General features: G+C 38.3%; 1 protein-coding gene across 3 annotated transcripts in view; it reads left to right on the plus strand.

The window, feature by feature from the left end:
- NME7 (NME/NM23 family member 7) overlaps positions 1-18265 on the plus strand; it is a 94422-nt gene that overhangs the window by 18436 nt on the left and 57721 nt on the right. For all 3 annotated transcript variants that reach the window (XM_035314924.1, XM_035314923.1, XM_035314925.1), the window contains 5 exons: positions 507-614; positions 4151-4317; positions 10006-10116; positions 13870-13920; positions 15885-16092. In XM_035314924.1, the coding sequence (XP_035170815.1) occupies positions 507-614; positions 4151-4317; positions 10006-10116; positions 13870-13920; positions 15885-16092 (645 nt within the window). The remainder of the gene's footprint in view (positions 1-506; positions 615-4150; positions 4318-10005; positions 10117-13869; positions 13921-15884; positions 16093-18265) is intronic.

Here is an 18265-nt window from a genome sequence, read left to right on the forward strand (position 1 = left end):
GCTCGAATATGTTTATCTCAGCATTAACAGAAGTTCAGGTGTCACTGGTCAGGAAGAGGAAAGTGTTTTCCTGTAAGTTGTGTGGGAAATATGTTAAAATTCAGTATTTTCATTGTGAGCAAACGCACTTTTTTAACATACCAAAGTAAGTCAGATACCTGGCTCAATTTCACAAAATTAAGGCCTACCAAGAACTGCTACAACAATTCAGATTTAATGGCTGATGAAATCAGAATAAGATTTGAGATTGCCTGGAAAACTGCCGTATTGTTTTCATCATACTTAAAAGATGAGAACTGACAAGTGAAAAGATGTCACCAGCTGTGTTAAGCAGGTGAAGATGTGCAGGCTGTGCATTTACTAATGAATTTTTTGACTTTTCTGATAGCAAATGCAAGGAAGTTTGCTATTTATTATTATTATTACTACTACTATTACTGTTATTATTATTTGTATATTTAAAAACATGTATGGTTGCTCTGATTGCCCTCCCTTTTTTGTTTCAGAGTCAAGATGATAGATATGCTTTCACTGCTGAATGGTATGACCCAAATGCTTCACTCTTTCGGCGTTACGAGCTTCTCTATTATCCAAAGGATGGATCAGTTGAAATGGTAAGAATAAAAGATAAAATCCTGTTATTATAGGTAGAATATCCAATTATACAGTTTGAAAAATGGAAGGCCACTACCTATGCCAGTTAATTTTCCAGATAATGAAAATGTAATTTAAGATGTACCATGCTCTGTTCCTAAAACTAAACAAAAAGCAAAAACACTAGGTCACAGTGGAGCATGTGGAAGAGCTTCCATGTTAATGATTTTTATCTTAAATCTTATTTTGGCATGGAGAGATTAATTTTCACAAATCTGTTTTCAATCAATCTCTACTTGGCTTTTAGTATTGGAACTAATCAGCACTAAACTACTGCATGAGAAACACAAATTGAAGGTAATTCCAAGCAGGGAAATAAGCTTCAGCTGAAATTCCAGAAGTCTCTGAAGAGTAAAATTTAAAAAAAAAAAAAAAAAAAAAAAAAAAGTTATCAAAGGAGAGGAAATGGTAAACTACTGTTAATTTGGTTTTAAAGCAAGGAAGGATGTTTCAGACAGTGGGATCCAAATTTTTCCGTCAGTGGTGCTTTTTGACTTTTGGTTCATACAACTAATCCCCTCTGTTTATTAGTAGGTTAAAACCAGCATGTTGCAGAAGCAGGCACATATATAAAAATGAAGTATGGATAGTACAGATTATCCTAGTGAAACAACCAATTCTTTATGTTCCCCTGTAGGAATGGGTGAATGGTTTTGATTAGTTTTTTCTAATTTTTAATGGAGATCTAAAGGTCTGAGAGCAGACTAGGTTTGGATATTCACACTTCTTAATTTCATTATGAAGTTTTAGTTTTACTGTTGTAAGTATCAAGTGCAGACATCAGAAATAAGAAAACTAGCAAAATGTGCTTTTTCTTACCTAAACAATTGCTTACTGAAACCATGGTACCCATCTGCGTGAGGAGATGCACTTTGCACTTTTTACTGATAGTCTCTCTAAACAAACTCTACCATGATGTTGTCCCTTTTAAGTTAGTTATTTGTATGATGTCTGTGTGCACAGCTGTCAAAATGTGAGGATTTTTTTTTTTTTTTCCCAGAGACAGTTTAGCTAATCAGTCAGCAGCCGTAATAATCTTCCTACACAACCATGTGTAGGCTGGCAAAATTGTTGTTCATTTCACCTAGATGTCTCAAAACCAAGAGCTTTCAAGGTGTTCTTGAGCTGTCTTAACACTTTCTGCATCAAACATTTATGACTTGGTAGACTAGCATTTTGCTATTGTGCTCTCATGTTAAGATAGTACTGTGTGTTCACAGTCATGAGTCTACACGGACTGTGTATGATCAAGACAACCATTAAAAAAGCAAAACTGCTTGTAACACCTCTGTAGAAAGAATTTCTTAAAATCAGTTTTGGGGTGAGTTTGTGGACAGTGATTAAATTTAGGATTGCCACCTTCTCTTCTGGATCTTTATTTATTTATTTCAGTTTCTCTGAAATTTGGTGATTCTTTCTTCATTACTGCCAAATTCTTCTGCATCTTTTGGTGTCTTCCCAAGATATGACGGTTACTCACCCTTACCTCTAATATGCTTTAGGAGAAGGGAGGTAATGGATGTGAGCCAGCTTCTCCATGCTTAAGAGATACTGGTAGAGAGATCACCTTTCCTGCTGTTGCAGTGATAGCTCTCCTTTATCACACACCTCAGCTGAGGGTGGAATGGAGCTACTGAAGGCTTATGTTATGTGAAATCCTCAGCTTTTCTTTTCTTTTTTAGTCCTTCATATCTTGGTTATTCCTGGGAAGGAAAATTGCAGTGGGAATAATGTGACAAGTATCCAGCTTGCTTTGCAGCTATTAGAAAGCAGCACAGGTTTTTGTCCAAGGACAGCAAGCAACTGTTGTGATCAGACTGGATGTCTTGACAGAGATGCGCCCAACTGTCCAAGTTTTCTGTAGTTAATAACTCTCATAGGAAATTCCTAAAGCCTGAACAACTTTTCTTTCTACAGAAGATTTTCGAAAAAAGACAGAAGTCTTTAAAAAGAACATGTACTTAGCAGAGAACTACTTTATTTTGGATAATTAACCTGTACATGTACATGAGAGAAGGGAAAAAAACAAAACAAAACAACAAAAAAAAACAATCAAATCTGCCTTACAGCTGTTCTTGTTGCAGTTTATCATTTGCATTATAAAAAGGTCTTTTAAACAGATCCAAAATTCCATTCTAAATAATTCTTTAACACAGATAGATATCTCTCGTTTCTTTTCCTGTCTTCATCTTCTGCTTGTGAAGAGAGAAAAAGCTGGGGAGGGTGCCTTTCTAGCAACTGTCAGTGAAATAACCAAGGAAATGTTCAGGTTTTTAGTCAAGATGTTGAAGAATTTTAATGTTCAATTCAGTTAATAGGATTCCTGGCCAAGTCTAGGAAAAAACAAGTAGCTGAATTCAAATTATTTTTTTTTCAGTATGTTATGGTTTCATTTACCCCTATGCTTGTAACCGAAGGACATGTAGTAGGATTGGAGAGGGCTGAAGATATTTCAGCAGGGAAGGATTCTTTCTTGTAATTCTGCCTCAGCAGAAGGAAGCATCCAAATAGTTTATATTCTCTGATCTCTGAAGTTTTAGCTGTTCCGGAAAAGCTCACAATTCATCTAGCTCAAGCCTAAAACAGGAGATTAATTCAAACATTTCAGAACATGGAGTATGTAATTTTACTGATTTATTTTTTTTCTCCAAGGCTTGCAGGAATGAAGTTTTCTTTTAATGCTGTTCTAGTTTATATACCATTGCAATGGAGGACAGTGTACATAAATGAAAACAGAAAGGGAGAAGTTGAGCCTGAAGAGGACAAAAATTTTCCTTTCGTAGGATTCCATTTCTCCAGGGAACTGAGGGGATCTGTAATGTTTACATGGAGTGGAGAAGAAAGTGTTCATCAGGTTCTCTTTTGTGCTTTGCCAGCCCACCCAGAAAACTGCACATTACCATCTTGCTATTTGCTGAGAAAGATGATACAAAGCTGAATTGTCTTGACAGGCATTTGAGGTTGCAGCTCTAGGCAGTGAGAACTTCTCAACCTAGTGCTGCAGCCATCCATCCATCCCTAATTCAGAGTCTTATGCAGTCAAATAAAGCGTAGTATCACTGGAACAATGCCCTGAAGAGGGGACTTGCCACAGACAGTGTGCATCATGGTCATTACTGGTATGAGCCGTTGGCCTGTGAAACGGCACAGATCTGCTAGGGGGAAATTCTCAGTGAGACTGGGCAGAGATATCCATAGGCACGTGAACCATTTATCACAGTTTGAATTAGCACAAGCAAATGGTAAAATAAAAAATGCAAAGACAGCTGTCACCCTGAGACTATTTAAATGGAAAAAAAATTTAATCAGGTTTTAATCTCCTAGGCATTCCCAGTACACATGCAAGTTCAAATGGTTAGGAATTAAATCAATTTAGTGATCAGATTAAATCTCACCGTACCATGGAAATTTCTGAAAGTAGAGTAAAAATTATGTTGAGTTTGCCTACAGCTTAGGTCTCTTGCTACGATAAATCTTACTCTTCTTTTCTCTGCAGTATGATGTGAAGAACCATCGCACCTTTCTGAAGCGCACCAAGTATGAGAGCTTACACCTTGAGGATTTATTTGTGGGCAACAAAATTACCGTTTTTTCTCGCCATCTTTCCTTAGTGGACTATGGAGATCAATATACAGCACGCAAGCTGGGGAGCCGCAAAGAGAGGTACGAAAACATGGGTTTTGAAATCTTTTTTTTGTAGCTGGGGATTCAAAGTAGTTTTTCTTTGCTGGAAATGAGATAAGATTTCTTTATTGGGGCGAGAAGATGAATTACTCACAGTTTGAAGTGAGCATGCAGTTTGAAGTGAGCTGGCATACTCATGGCTGGAGGGAAGCAAAGTTTTCCCTGCTTGTAGGCAAACACATGATTGTCCCTCCCATGTGATAAGTCTTCCAGGCTAGGCTTATCCGTGGTGTCAAGTGCTGCCTCCTCCAGGTCTTTCAATAGAGAAGAGGCTGAGGAGGAAAACAAGGGCTCCAGTTCAGCTTTGTTACTCCCCCCAAGACAGGCAGCAACAGTATTGTGATTTGCGGATTCTCTTGAGGCAGTATTGGTGTGGTAACCATGATGCATGCTGCGCTTGGAAGTCCTGAATCTTGCAAAACTATCATCCGTCTCTGGAGTCTGTGCACAAACCTAGCACCTTACCAAACAGATCTACTCTGTATTATTAGTAGTAACTGAAAACAGTAGGAACAGGAATGAGAGAGTCCCATTCCCATTCTCCATTGCTTCTCCCACCGTGGATATGTTTTTGTTGTTGTTGTTTGTTTGTTTGTTTATTTGTTTGTTTTTCCTGAGAATGTTTTCAGCATTTCCCGAAATGTGTCATGAGGACAGGAAGAGTAGAGTGGCAATGTCAATAAAATCTTCAGGCTTGTTTGTTAAGACAAATTTCATTTATAACGGGTAAAGGTAAGACTCCTTGTCTCTTTTTGTTTGAAAGACTTGCTTTGGGAAGGACATTAAGAGCCCATCCAAGAATAAAAATATCATGAGAGACTTAATAAAATGACAACAAGATTACTTTACAAGGAATTTAAATCTGATTTGATTGTACTGCAGGTAATTTCTGAATTTGCAAATTAGAATTTTTTATAATTTATATAATTTGTTCCAGCTGTTTTTTGAAAAGAGTACAGGATATTTTCTTAGGTATGATGTTCCAGGGAGCCCTATTCAGCTAGCTGCTTGTTCCCTCCAACTATGTGGGCTTATTTTGAGCTCTTTTTGAAGAAGTGTAAATAACTGGGCACACAGGAAGAGCTGCAAGTTTTAACACTCTTCTTAGTCTTAACCTCACAACAACATTGCCTTGGAAATGACTGCCATAATAAGTTTCCAAAGGGAGTTATTCAGGTACTTTTTCTTCAAACTGGTGTTGGGAATGGTGGAAGAGTAGCAAAGCAGGTAGAGAATACCAAAGGAGGGCTTCTGTATGTGTTACTGCTCTCAGTGTGCCTCATTGCAGCCTTGGGTAGATTGCATCTGTCTTGTTTATGGTTTTTATATCAATGTAACTTTTTATAGCTGCATATTTTCAGCTCTGCCTAAACTAACATTAGCCTTGGTGCTGATGCAGTTAAACCAAGAAAAAGTAGCTTGTGATAAAATGGCACGTTCTTCTCGTCAGGGAAGCTATATGTGTCTACAGCAATGCTGCATAGTCAGCAACACCAGAGTTGTGGCAGTGAGGTGGTCCTGGGAGAGTGGGTGAGGTTTTATACTGCGCTACAAAAGGAAGGAGGGAATTTATGACATGTCAGCTGTTTGGAAAACATTTTAGGAATGTCCACTGAAAGATAACATAGATATGCAAGTGGTGTTACATATTCAGAATGGCCTAGGGGAACACAGTGAAAGGCGTCTTAAACAGGCAAGGGATCCTCAAAATCTGCTTTCTTCACAGAAGCTAGCTTTCACTGGGTAAACAGGGTCATAGTGAAGGAGTCCTTGGGCAAAATGGTTGCATATGGGATGTTTGTCTTTTTGGCCTGGACTTAGCAGCCTTTACAGCAGCTATTAGACCAATAGTTAAATAGATACAGTAAGAGTAATGCAATACATAATAGTTCCTAAAGATAATTTGTAGTTGGAATTCTACTGATGATTTTGTGGATGTTGTATGAGGAGAAACATTTCCCTGTCTTTTTTTTGCGTTTGTGCTGTACAAGACTACCTGTAGATTATTTCGATTTTGGAGGTACAGTCTTTGGTCACTGCATATGCATGGAGACAGGGTCAGAAAAGGCCTATAAGGGAGACAAGAGAAATGTACATTTAAAAAAAAGAGAGAGAGAGAGAGAGATTGTTGAATTAAGGGCCTCTGTTTTTGTCAGAAAAGCAAGCAAATGTGACTCTAGGTACATCAGGCACAAAACAGATGTATTAAGAGACCAGTTTTTACACAGGCCCTTTCTTTATTTAGGCTAATGACAATTCAATGACAGTTCAATGACAATTCAATGTAGTTTCAGATCATTACACTTATTTTTCTTCTGTCTTGAGTCAATTTTTAAAAACAGCCATATTTGATTGTTTTTCTTCCCACTCACATCCCAGTGCATTGTACAGAAAGGATCACAAACCATGGCTAAGATGGGTAAGTAAGCACATGCTTACTTAGAGCGTACTGTATAAGGAAACACCAGTGTAAAAAGTGATTTCTGTTTCTGTGGTCCTCCAGTTGTGATCCCAGGTGGTTGTAACCTGAAGTAAAAATTGGTCTGAATAGTGTGTCCTCTCTAAGCAGACTACGCTCAGTTAATACCTGCATTTTTGAAAATTGTATGAGAAAGCTTGTGTCTCAACCAAAAATACTCAAATTCTTTTATGATCGGATATGCTAGTAATATGCTTCCAGTCATTGACATAATTAGTGGTTCATCCCCTACAAGACATAAACTACTGTACATGTAACAGTCTTATTATTACAAATAAGTAGATCTCACAAGCCACATCATGGGTTGTGCACCATTCCTTTGATCACTCCCCATCTTCTGTTTTTTCAGTACTCACTGGAGTACTGTCATCCAGTCCTTCTGAAAATGTAAGTAAACATGCTTAATTCTTTCTCCTTTGTTCCTAGACATAAAACTGTTTCAAAAGTACTTTGCAGACTGCATCACGTCAAACCATAAAAACATATTGCTAATTAAAACTAAAAATAGGGCACATGAATCAAAATTCAATCTCAGAAACAGTCTTCAGCACCCTGAGTTATGCTTTTTCTTACTCTGTGTGTCTCTGAAAAGCTCATACTGAAATGTTACAGCTTATACACCAATGCTAGAGAAAGATAATACAAGAGTTGCTCAATGCAGTATTTATTAGTCTTCTAGGGAAATTACTTGATAATGTAATGCTTCATTACATATTGCAAGGAATTACAGTTTTACTGGAAAGCTTAAAATTAGAAAAGTAAGGGTCAGTTTATTTCTAGTATTAGCAGTCTGTGCTGAACAGCCTGTGTAATAACATAGATTTTAAAAAAGTTCCTCAGGGAAATGCAAAGTGCACTGGAGATCTTATTCCAGTGATTTGATCCTTGGTGTTCACGGTAAACGAGAAAGTTGAGAGCCTCTTATGGCAGGGTGCATATCATGCCTTGTGTGATTGTGTGCACACATCAGTCTAGCACACAACTGCTCTCCGTCATGTGCCTTGATTCACATGGCACATCCTGTCATATAAAGCGTCGCAAAATGAAGTGGAGCTGTGATGTCGTTGGGAAAGGTGTTGAGCAGTCTGGGCCAAATGAATTATGATAGTACACTTTCCTGAACGGTGGCCAGAGGTCAGCCTTTCCTGGTCTGAAGACAAGGCTAAACTAGTTTTGGTTTACACTGATGGACTAAAGCATAGGTTCAGCTGACTACTCTAATGCAATTTCTGGTAACTGCCTGCACCCTTAGTCCACAAGCCTTTTGGGTTACTTTTCCCAACAGATCTGGGCCTTATGCTGATCTGTGTAAAGTAGTTTTCTGATGGTTGAGGGAATCTGTGTTTGTTTCTGAGCCGTGGAGGTCATCTATGCCTCTCCCTTGCTTTCAGATGAAATGTTAAATGCATTCAGATTTCCCACTTTCCATTTCTTGGCCCTGACATCTCCCTTCCTTTACATTTGCTGTAGGATAGTCAGTCTATTCCCAAAGCATCTGACAATCTCGTGTCACTTGAGGTTCAAAGTAAGTGTAGTGAAAGTTCATCCGTCTCCTGTAGCCTCAGCATATTTGCTCTCACTAGAATATGTTGCTGCAAACCTAAAGGTTGCTTTCTGTGCTATGCTGGTAAATAAAATGAGAAATTTGCAGTTATTTACCTTCCGTTTATGGAAGTACTGCAATAAAAAAATCTAACTTGGATAGCCTTTGTTATTGGAAACAGTGTAAAAGATGGAAAGAGCTCTTTAGGATTGTTGGAGACATGGAGTCTCAGAGATACAGGGCTGAATAAATCATCTGTTGATTTGTAAGCTGAGCACATTTGAAGCTGACTCACCACAAGATGAATGCAAATAGAAAATGCCATTTTACAGACCTTCTTTTTGTGCGTGTTATTTTTGATTAATAATGTGTGTACTTGGTCCAATGCAAAGCACGCTAATAAAACAGTCCTAGCCTTGGGGATGTACAGTATAAAAAGATAATTATTGAGAAGACAGGATGTACTTGGAAACAAAGATGCGGGGGAGAGTGTAGAGATTTTTGGATTGGTCTCCCTTAGAATATAGCTGTCAGTCAGTAAAAGAGATGTAATACCTCCCTTGTTAACCTTTTATTGTGTCTGTTAACAGTGTCAGCCATTTGACATTCCAACCGTATAATATCATGAAGTGTATGAACTGTGCTGAGCACAATTTGATCCTCTTCTCACTGGGACCTCCAAATATTTAAAAAGTAATAATAAAACAATCATTTCACTTTGAGTTTTATGCAAGAGGCACATGTTTAAGTAATATTTTTAGAGAGAGAAGTTTAACAGCTTTTTATGTATGTAATGATTTACATAGGGAGCTGAGCAAGGTTAAGGAGAGAGAAGGAAACAAATGAGTTGTGCTCTAACTCAGAGCAGGGAGTGGGGAGCACAGAGAAACTATCTACCCTTACAGCAGGAGAGAGATGTGCTTCAGAAATTTGATAAATACATCATACTTCCTTCTGACTGAATATACCTCATACCTTTTGTGCACCAGGAAACAGTCCTTTTCTATCTGTTGTTAAAGACCCAGTTGTGAGACTGTGAAGTTACCAGCTTTAGATGTTTCCTTGGATCCTTGCAACTGAAATCCCTGAATAAAATCTCTCAGACAAATTGCACTTAAAAAGCAATTTAGGTGTTAAATTATGTGGATTCTGTGGGAAGAATGTCAAAAAACAGACAAGTTTTCAGCATGCAAGGAATTCCTCAAGTCTGAAAGAGAAGCAGCAAACTTCAAGTGTTGATTGTGAAACAGTTGCTCCGAGTTCGGGGTAGGAAAGGTAGCTGTTACTGTGGAATAGAGGTACACACCACTTCAAGAAGCGGCTAGATTGTTTGCTCTCGGAGTGAGGGAAGAAGCCAGCAAATAGCGATTACTGGTGGAACACTGTGGGCTGACTTGGCTTAGGAAGCCGCAGAAATTGTAATGTGCAAAGCTCATTCTTATCAGAATAATGTCTTGCACAGGCATCCAAGTACAGCGTGGAAATTGATGAGACACTGGGGCTGGGATGCTTAACTGTGGCAGAATTTCTCTCTTTGATGTGATGTTTTTCTGTCTGAATATAAACTCGACATGCACACTAAAAGCTTTAAGGAAAGAAGTGTTGACTGTCTCTCTTCTTTCTTTTTTTTCTTTTTTTTTTCCAGAACGCTGGCTTTGATTAAACCTGATGCAACCCCCAAGATTGGAGAGTTAGTAGATATCATTATTAATGCGGGATTTACAATAACTAAGGCCAAAATGATGATGCTTTCAAGGTAAGGAATTTTTTAGGTCAGCTCTACTTTATCTAAATACTATTTGTGCATTTAAGGCCATTCTCTGTAGCTATCCCATGTTGTTCCACACGTTAAATCCATTCCAGTGAGTAATAAAGGGAAGACTCATCTGTTTCATAATCATGTGTAGGTTTCTGAAAGCATGTAGAAAATTAAGCTAAGTATTACAAAGTTCTGTGCAAATGAGTATGGGTGATTAAATATAGAATGTCTCTGGATGAATCCAAGGTGATTAGCATTACTTCAGCAATTCAGTAGTGTTTATTACCCACATGTCTGTATGTGCTCACCTCATGGCTTCCTGATACAAACCATACTGCTGATTATAATGCACTTGTCTTAAAAGGAGTTGGTTTCTTCACTCTTAGTCAATCCATCACCTTAATTTCTGCTCCTACAACCTTGTTTGCTTTTTAATGACTAAAAGTCCCAGGCAAAGCAAGTGATCTTTTGATCTCAATGCAAGGTTGAACATAGTTTACTCATGCATCTTTCTACTTTTCCCCACCCTTTGCTGCTCTCCACCTGTCTCATTCAGCCACAGGAATATGAGAAAGCATTTTGCAGAGGAAAGAACACAGATGGTTAATTTACCCTAGAAGAATTCTTCAAGGTTACTGTACAATTTCTCAGTTGTTGCTTTGCCAAACCTGTTGATATATAACATCTATCTCAAAAGAAAGGCTATCCGTATTAAATAATATCATTTTCATGGGGTTTTATGGTTTCTATGTAAGGTCAGGAGCAATTTTGCCCCAGCTCAAAACTTCTTTGGCTTTTTGAAATACTGATAAAACAACTATGTGACTCCCTCCTCCTGACTCTGTGTTCATCTGCTGCAGTGTTTGATTCTGGTCCCAGATCCTCCCTCAAACAACTCCCGTTCATGAGTTCAGGTTTGTAACACCAATTTGCAATTCACAATGTCTTTCAAGCTAGCATTTTTTGGCTTGCTCTCCTGCAATCTGAGATATTTGATCCTGAAGTGTTGGGCGGTTCTTTATTTCTGTTTCTGAGAACTTGAAGAACTGTTGAGCCAAGTCGTGTGACTTGAAGGAAATGGAAACTTGGAGATTTAAACTTTTATTGCCCATTGCTATTTTAAAAATCCCTGCTTGTCTTATAAAATTGAAAATAATGATTAATAAGCACCAGATTGAGCTGCAATACTGGATATATTTAAATACTATATGAGAGTTTGTGGTTTCTCTGCATACCATATACTCTGTTTCTTATGACTATGTCATTTTAAAATGATAAAACCAAGGCTTTGCCAAAGTCTTCTCCCCGTGAGAAGATCTGTCATGCTTGCTCAAACCCTCACCATCTATTGCTCTCTGTAAAGAAATTATTACTGACATTTATCTGGCAATCCCTGTTAACTTGATTCATGACTTCTGTAAAAATTGTAGCCAAGATATAAAAGTGAGGGCAGGCACCTGCTTTGATAGGTCAGCTCTCTAGTCACCTAAGTTAATCATATCTCAGTTGAGTCTGCTGAGTCTATTATTCCCACATTAACACTGTTTTCTTTATAAGCAGAGAAATAACGAGTGAGATGAAATGAAGAAGGAGCTGTTATACAGCACAATTGCAATTTTGTATTTCTTAAAATAGGAATACTTAACTGAGTAGTAGAGCTCCATTTGTTTCAGAAAAACATCCCTCAAATATTTCCTCATATTCAGAAATTATAATACTGAGTAATGCATATTTTTTCCCATTTGCTTTCCAAAGTTATTCAGTGAATTAGTTTCAGAAGAGGATACTCTGATGAAATAGTGATTTGGAAGCAATAACTCAACTAATTTTCAGAGTATATGTTTGAAGCTTGGGATTGCAAGAATTCCTGTGACTAGCGTCATTTTTGAACAGTGTCACTGCCCGAGTTATGAAATGGAAGGAAAGCATGTTATCTGTGTACTCAATGAAAATCTTTTGAATTTTGAATGGCCCATACTTACATGGAACTGAAAGTAACAAACCAGAAACTATTCACTTCCAATGTGCAGGCAGTCATTTAGTCGAAAAAAAAAAAAAAGTAAAAAAAAAAAAAAAAAAAGTTGAGGCTCTTCAAATCTTTGTGAAGGTTAAGAAGGTTTAAATATTTTTAGATTCTTCTTTATTTTTTTTATTTTTTTATTTTTTTCCCTCTGGTAATATCAGGCTTTAGTCTGGACTGCAAATGGAGAAAGATGTGAAAAGTTGCACTGCAGATGAAAGTATTGTGACTTTGTTCAGATTTTGAGTCTGTTATTTGGAATACATGCAGGTCATTTCTTTTGGTAAAGGGGGCTGCTCAAAGTGAGCAAGATCATGAAGACCAGAAAATTTCAGAAGACTGTATTTGTAGGTAAAAACGATTTTCCAGATGGGACTCTTTCAGTCTCCCTGCATCTCTGCTTTGATTGTGAGATTTGTACCCAGACTAAGGGTGGGCAATATTGCTTGCTTTCATCTGCCAGTCCACCTGCAGACCTTGTCCTTCTCCACAAATTCCAACTTCAGAACGTGGTACATGCCAGGATTGTACACACCTGGAGCAAGCCAAGACCAAGCCTGCACTTCCAAACTGGAATTTTGAACTTCCAGGTGCAAAATAACAGGGCTAGATTTGAAAACCCTTGTGGATTCTTCTAGCTGTTGCCATGCAGAGAAAGCAGTGGATGTAGCAAGAGTTAAACATGGGAAGCAGCTGGGGAAAAAGCAGGGAGGAGAGTAGACTGGCTAGCTGCAGCAGGTGTAAGCTGCAAAGCCAAAGAATGGCATGCCCACTGGTGGATGGAAAGTGGGTCAGCCCTGTGGTCCCTGAAACTTGTGTAGTCCTGCTAGCTGAGCAGAACACTGCTAGCAGCATGGCTATGACAATGCAGAGCTTGGAGAGGGCCACCGCCCGGTTTGAGTGATGAATATTCTGGCATTTAGCCTGCAGCAGCATGTGCTGTGCTAACTGGGTGCTTAGGTAGTGAGACAAGGTAGCAGCTGGAGCACAAACATACTGTGTATGCTTGCTGGCCTTTATTTACCTGACAAGATGAGGAGCCCTCCTCATTACAGAAACCCCTAGCTATGGGAGATGGCAGTGTGTAGTAACTGGTGTTTTCCCCAAGGAGAAGTGCAAGACCAAATTGAGTTTTCAAGTGGGAAAGATAGGAGAAAGCATTGTTTAATATGGAGGACATTGTGCTGCCTATGTTATTTGTAACTTTTGTGGATACTGAGTAGAAACAAGGTTATGCAATATTCTGTTGTGCTTGGTGTAATCAAACACTAGCCTCAATAAGGAAATAAATTCCAGTGAAGCAGATAAATTGTTTATTTATGTTTTAAACCTAGACCTAATTAGCTAGCTTACACACTGAAACAGAGCTGAAAGATGAAAGCCATGTAACTGTGAATGGCTTATCAAGAGGGTGTCTCTGCTGCGTTTATTTTCCAACCTGAGAATGTGGGGACCATCAGTGACCCTGAAAATCCGTGTTTATGGGCTTCAGTGATTACTTCCTTTCCAGAACAGGCTCGTAAGGAGAAGTCAACTACACCTCTAGCCATGCTAAATATGACAGAAAGTTAAATGTAGTTTCTGGTACTGGGCATGAACGCTCGACAAGCTGTCCATCTTGGGAAGACATTACCTGTAGAAACATGTTGATGAATGATAGTTTGTGGCTTTCAGGGGTTTTTATATGTACATACATGCATATATGTATATGTATCTTTTTATTCTTCCAGAAAAGAAGCGGTGGATTTCTACGTAGACCATCAATCAAAACCTTTTTATAAGTAGGTATATCATTTTCAGCTTGACATTTGTATTTATTGAATGCACATGATTTCTTTGCTGTATTTGTCACTGCAAGACCATGGGAACATCAGAGCTTGTCTTTAGTTGAGCGGAGCTCTTTGCAAAGTATGCACACTGTTAATCTTCCTCCAGGGACAGATCCTTATTCCAGCCATCCACGGTTTTAACTCTCACTTTTACGGCCTGAAGATATCAGGGGACTGTTTTTTTGCAACAGCAACTGATTTATTTTGGGTCCAAACCCAAGTCCTTCACTGAGACGTGACTCCAGGCTATGCCTGACCACTTTGGAGATCAGAAGAAGATTTAGAATTGCCTTTTCTTCACAGACTAAGTCTGCTTGAATATGTTGATAAATAAGCAAGAGTTTTGCCTGTGGTGTTATTTCACAGATATCTATCTACACTGATGGTAGCTATCTGAGGATCCATGAGCTTTTGTCCTCTGTGATGTACCTGGTCTCCCATCCTGCAGTCCTATCAGCTAGATAGTCTGTACAGGACTTTTCTCTAATTTATAAACAAATAGTTATAAATCAAATAGAGCAAAAGTCTTCAAGCTGGTGAAATGTAAAATCTGCAACCCATTTATATTTACCATTTTATTGCTTGTCTGTAAAGAGTACTTTCAGATTTAATTTGCAAGTTCACAGTTCACTAGTCAATGCAAGTTTGGTGAATAGTAAAAAACAAACAAACAAAAAAAACACAATAACTATATTTTGGAAAATAACATTTTTCATATTAAAGAATTTAATTTATAAAATAAATGTATTTAATATTCAGAGTTAGACTGCACAGTAAAGAGCATTGTGGAAATCAGTTTCCTTCTTGGATATATATATGCATAAACCATATAACTGTATCCTAAAGAAGCAGTCTCTCAAGAAAAGAACATGAGTTTTAGTAGTATCCAGTAGCTTTTCCCTGCAGATACTTCATGTTTATGTAACTCTTCATAGTTTTAGTATTTTTCCTTTAGCAAAGAGCTAGTAGTCTTCTGTCATGCCCACTGATCTGCACAAGTGATCATTAGGAAAAGGATGGATGGAGAAGCATGCATGTCCACAAGTATAATTGTGTAAAGCCTTTTTAAAATCATAGTACAAAAAGCATTGAATAAACTTTCTTCTTTGTTGGTTCTGTCCAGACTACACAGTGAAAAGACAGGACTGTCATTATGCATATTCTGTAAAGATACAGAATTATAGCTGTGAGGTTTTTTTCTTTCTCTTTTGAATAGAACATCTGGGTTTCCAATTTTGGGTGGTTGCTTTTCTTGTGAGATGGTCAGGATAGGAGGCAAGCTGCTCCTGACAATCTCTTCTCCTTTCTCATATTCATTCCACCAAAATGAGACGATTTCTGCTTATGACAGAATGTGATAATTTATTTGTGTTTAAGTCCCCCCTTCCTCCCAAACTTTCCAAATCTTACTTCTCCCTCCTCTCCTGCTTTGGATTTTGGCTGGGCAAGCATTGACTTGGCATGCACAGAGGCCAGGCAAGTGAAGCACTCCATCCTAACAGCAGCACTGGGGTTGTGTCAGTGAGGAACATCCACAGGGCAGATGTAAGGATCCTGAAAGTCACTTGTGCAGAAGAGAGATGCTTAGGAATGATTTCTGTCAGAAAAATCACAAGCAGGGGGCCTTTTCACCATTGCCAGTACTGATCTTTTAAAATTTATTTTGAAATCCAGCATACTACACAGTAGCTGAAATTAGTTTGTGTTATCTGATTATTTTTCTACAACCATAATAAGAAGGGAGACTTTGCACATGACCTAGTCCAACCTCCTCCCCAAAGCAGGGACAATTTCAAAGTTAGATGAGGTTGCTCAAGGCCTTGCTGATTTGAGTTCTGAGCATCTCCACTGGATAGTATGTTTTTGTTGGCTTTAATTTATAGCCTGTATCACCATATGCTGTTTCTGTTTTGCAGTGAGCTTCTCCATTTTATAACGAGTGGTCCCGTTGTTGCTATGGAAATCTTGGGAGATGATGCAGTTTGTAAGTGGAAAACATTACTGGGGCCTGCAAACTCTGCAGTGGCTAGAACTGATGAACCAGACAGCATCAGAGCAAACTTCGGACACGATGGCATAAGAAATGCAGCTCATGGCCCAGATTCAGTTGCTTCAGCTGCACAAGTAAGTTTTTGGCTGGGTTTATTAACTAGTTTTCTTACTAACATTATTTAGTAACAGCTGGGTCAGGAATTCCTCCTTTTTTCCCATTTGAGTTCAGAATTAGTTTAGGTATTCTTTGTGGCTCCTTCTTAGCATGGAAAAATAAACTGTCTGGAAAGAGAAATCATGTTTATATCTGTCACAAAGGGAAGTCTTGGGCACTTTGATCAGGAGGGCATGCCCGGTCATTTTTAACATCTTCTGCATTTCACTTACTTGTTCTCCTCCACAGTCCTCACTAGTCTTCCGCCTGCAGCCCACTTTTCTCTGCTGTTATTGTTCATAATGTGTATTTATGAAGACAGGCCATTTTATATCATTTTGTGTTTTGAAAGGTGGGCCTGGCATCGACAAGTTTGGTTCTCTTTTGCTTTGTTTGCAGTCTGTGTCTTTTGTTAGTGTTAAGAAAAAACCCTGGGGCTGGGTGATAGATATTACCAGCATTTCTACAAAACTTGTGTGCCTATTCGTGTGCATCGATGTGGGGTAGATATGCTGATAAGCAATGGCTAGAACAAAGTTTACCTAACAGTTATTTGGTATTGCACCATGGTACCTTAGCTCTAGACCAGCCTGGCCTGCAGGGCCTCTTTGCATGTCCCTGGTTTTGACAAGAAATCACGTTCAGGACCTGACGTACTTTTTCTGATGGCAAGTTTGGTGGAGATGGTATGTATTTGGAAAGAGTTTGGATGAAATTGATCTCTGGTGAAGTGACTTCTTTTAGTCACAAAAGTCTTTGTAGTTCAGATTAAATAGCCAGATGCCTTCATATACAAAATGTTTCTCTTTGTTCCTGTGTATTGCCACGACAGCTATGCCAGCTTTTGAACTGAGAACGTAGGAGAAAGCATCTTTTAGCATGAGATTTTGACTAGAAATTTAATTGTTTTGTCTTAAGCTTGTTCTTGCATTTTATTATTTTTAAAATGCAGTTTGAAGGCCTCACTTATCAGCAGTATACTTTTGACGGAAACTATTATATTGCTGAACTTCTGCAGGTGTGTGCATCTTTGTGGTGTTACTGATACCAATCTCTGATAAATCCGCTGAAATTTTGAATTTAGCAGCCCTGTGCCTATTTTAATTTAGTAGGTCCAGTCTTACGTGGTTGTATTGCAGCTGCCATGGAAACTAGCTGGCTGCAGCTTGCAGAAGCTTCCCTGAAAAGAAAGAAATATAAGATAGAGGGACCTAAACAAACTCTTCTGAAAGAAAACCAAAGTCCCAGCCACCTCTAAGGAATGTATTGTGAACTAAACAGTTAGAGAAGAAGACTGCATTGTTCTATTCTGGGGCTAAATGATAACTGAAAGTAGCCCTCTAGTTTACTGCAAGGTGGCGTCCCTCTTTCTGCAGGCCAAATTGGGGGAATTGTTTACATTAGGCATAAATTAAAAATATTTTCTTTTTAAGGCACCACTTGGTTTTTGTTTGGCATTTCATTATCCTAGTCCTTCAGCATTACATATTTACTTTACTCTTCTGGCTCTTAAGAGGAAAAAGAAAGTGTTAAATGTTTTAAATATTTTGCTGCCTTTTCCTGGCTGCTGCTTTTAGAGCAAGCATTGGTTAACAGAGTGGGACAAGGTCTTTGAATCATGCAGCATGTCATCAGAAGATGGATGTAAGAAACTAACTCTTTTGCCTCAGATATGCAAACTTAAATTGTAGATCATTTGCTAGGAGAAAAACAAAGCACACTTTCCCTTCCGTTGGAAGATCCATTAGTTAAAATTGTATAATTGTTCAAGTCAGGATTACAGGAATTGTCTGAATGCCATGAGGTAAAGACTTAGAGATAGTTAAGTCTGAATTCCATCTGAATTGAGCTAGTAAATTAAATGAGACAATTCCAGGAAATGGCCTTTAGCGTTGGTACTGTTACACAAAAAATTCAGATAGATTCAGTAGTAGTATCTCCAGCATATTATTTCCCTTAAATTGAAATCCATCAATTCTCTTACTTAATTTGACCAATAGGTCTTAAATGGAATCCGTGTCTTGAGCGTTTGGCTAATGTTTATTGGCAGATTGTGTAAGCTATGTGAATAAATGGTATGGAAAAAAGCATGAAGCTGGCAGTGAACAGTAAAAAAATATCACTGAGGAAAAAAGCTTGGATGTCAGGCTT

The sequence above is a fragment of the Oxyura jamaicensis genome, chromosome 1 (genome assembly GCF_011077185.1).
Source record: "Oxyura jamaicensis isolate SHBP4307 breed ruddy duck chromosome 1, BPBGC_Ojam_1.0, whole genome shotgun sequence".
Lineage (NCBI taxonomy): Eukaryota > Metazoa > Chordata > Aves > Anseriformes > Anatidae > Oxyura > Oxyura jamaicensis.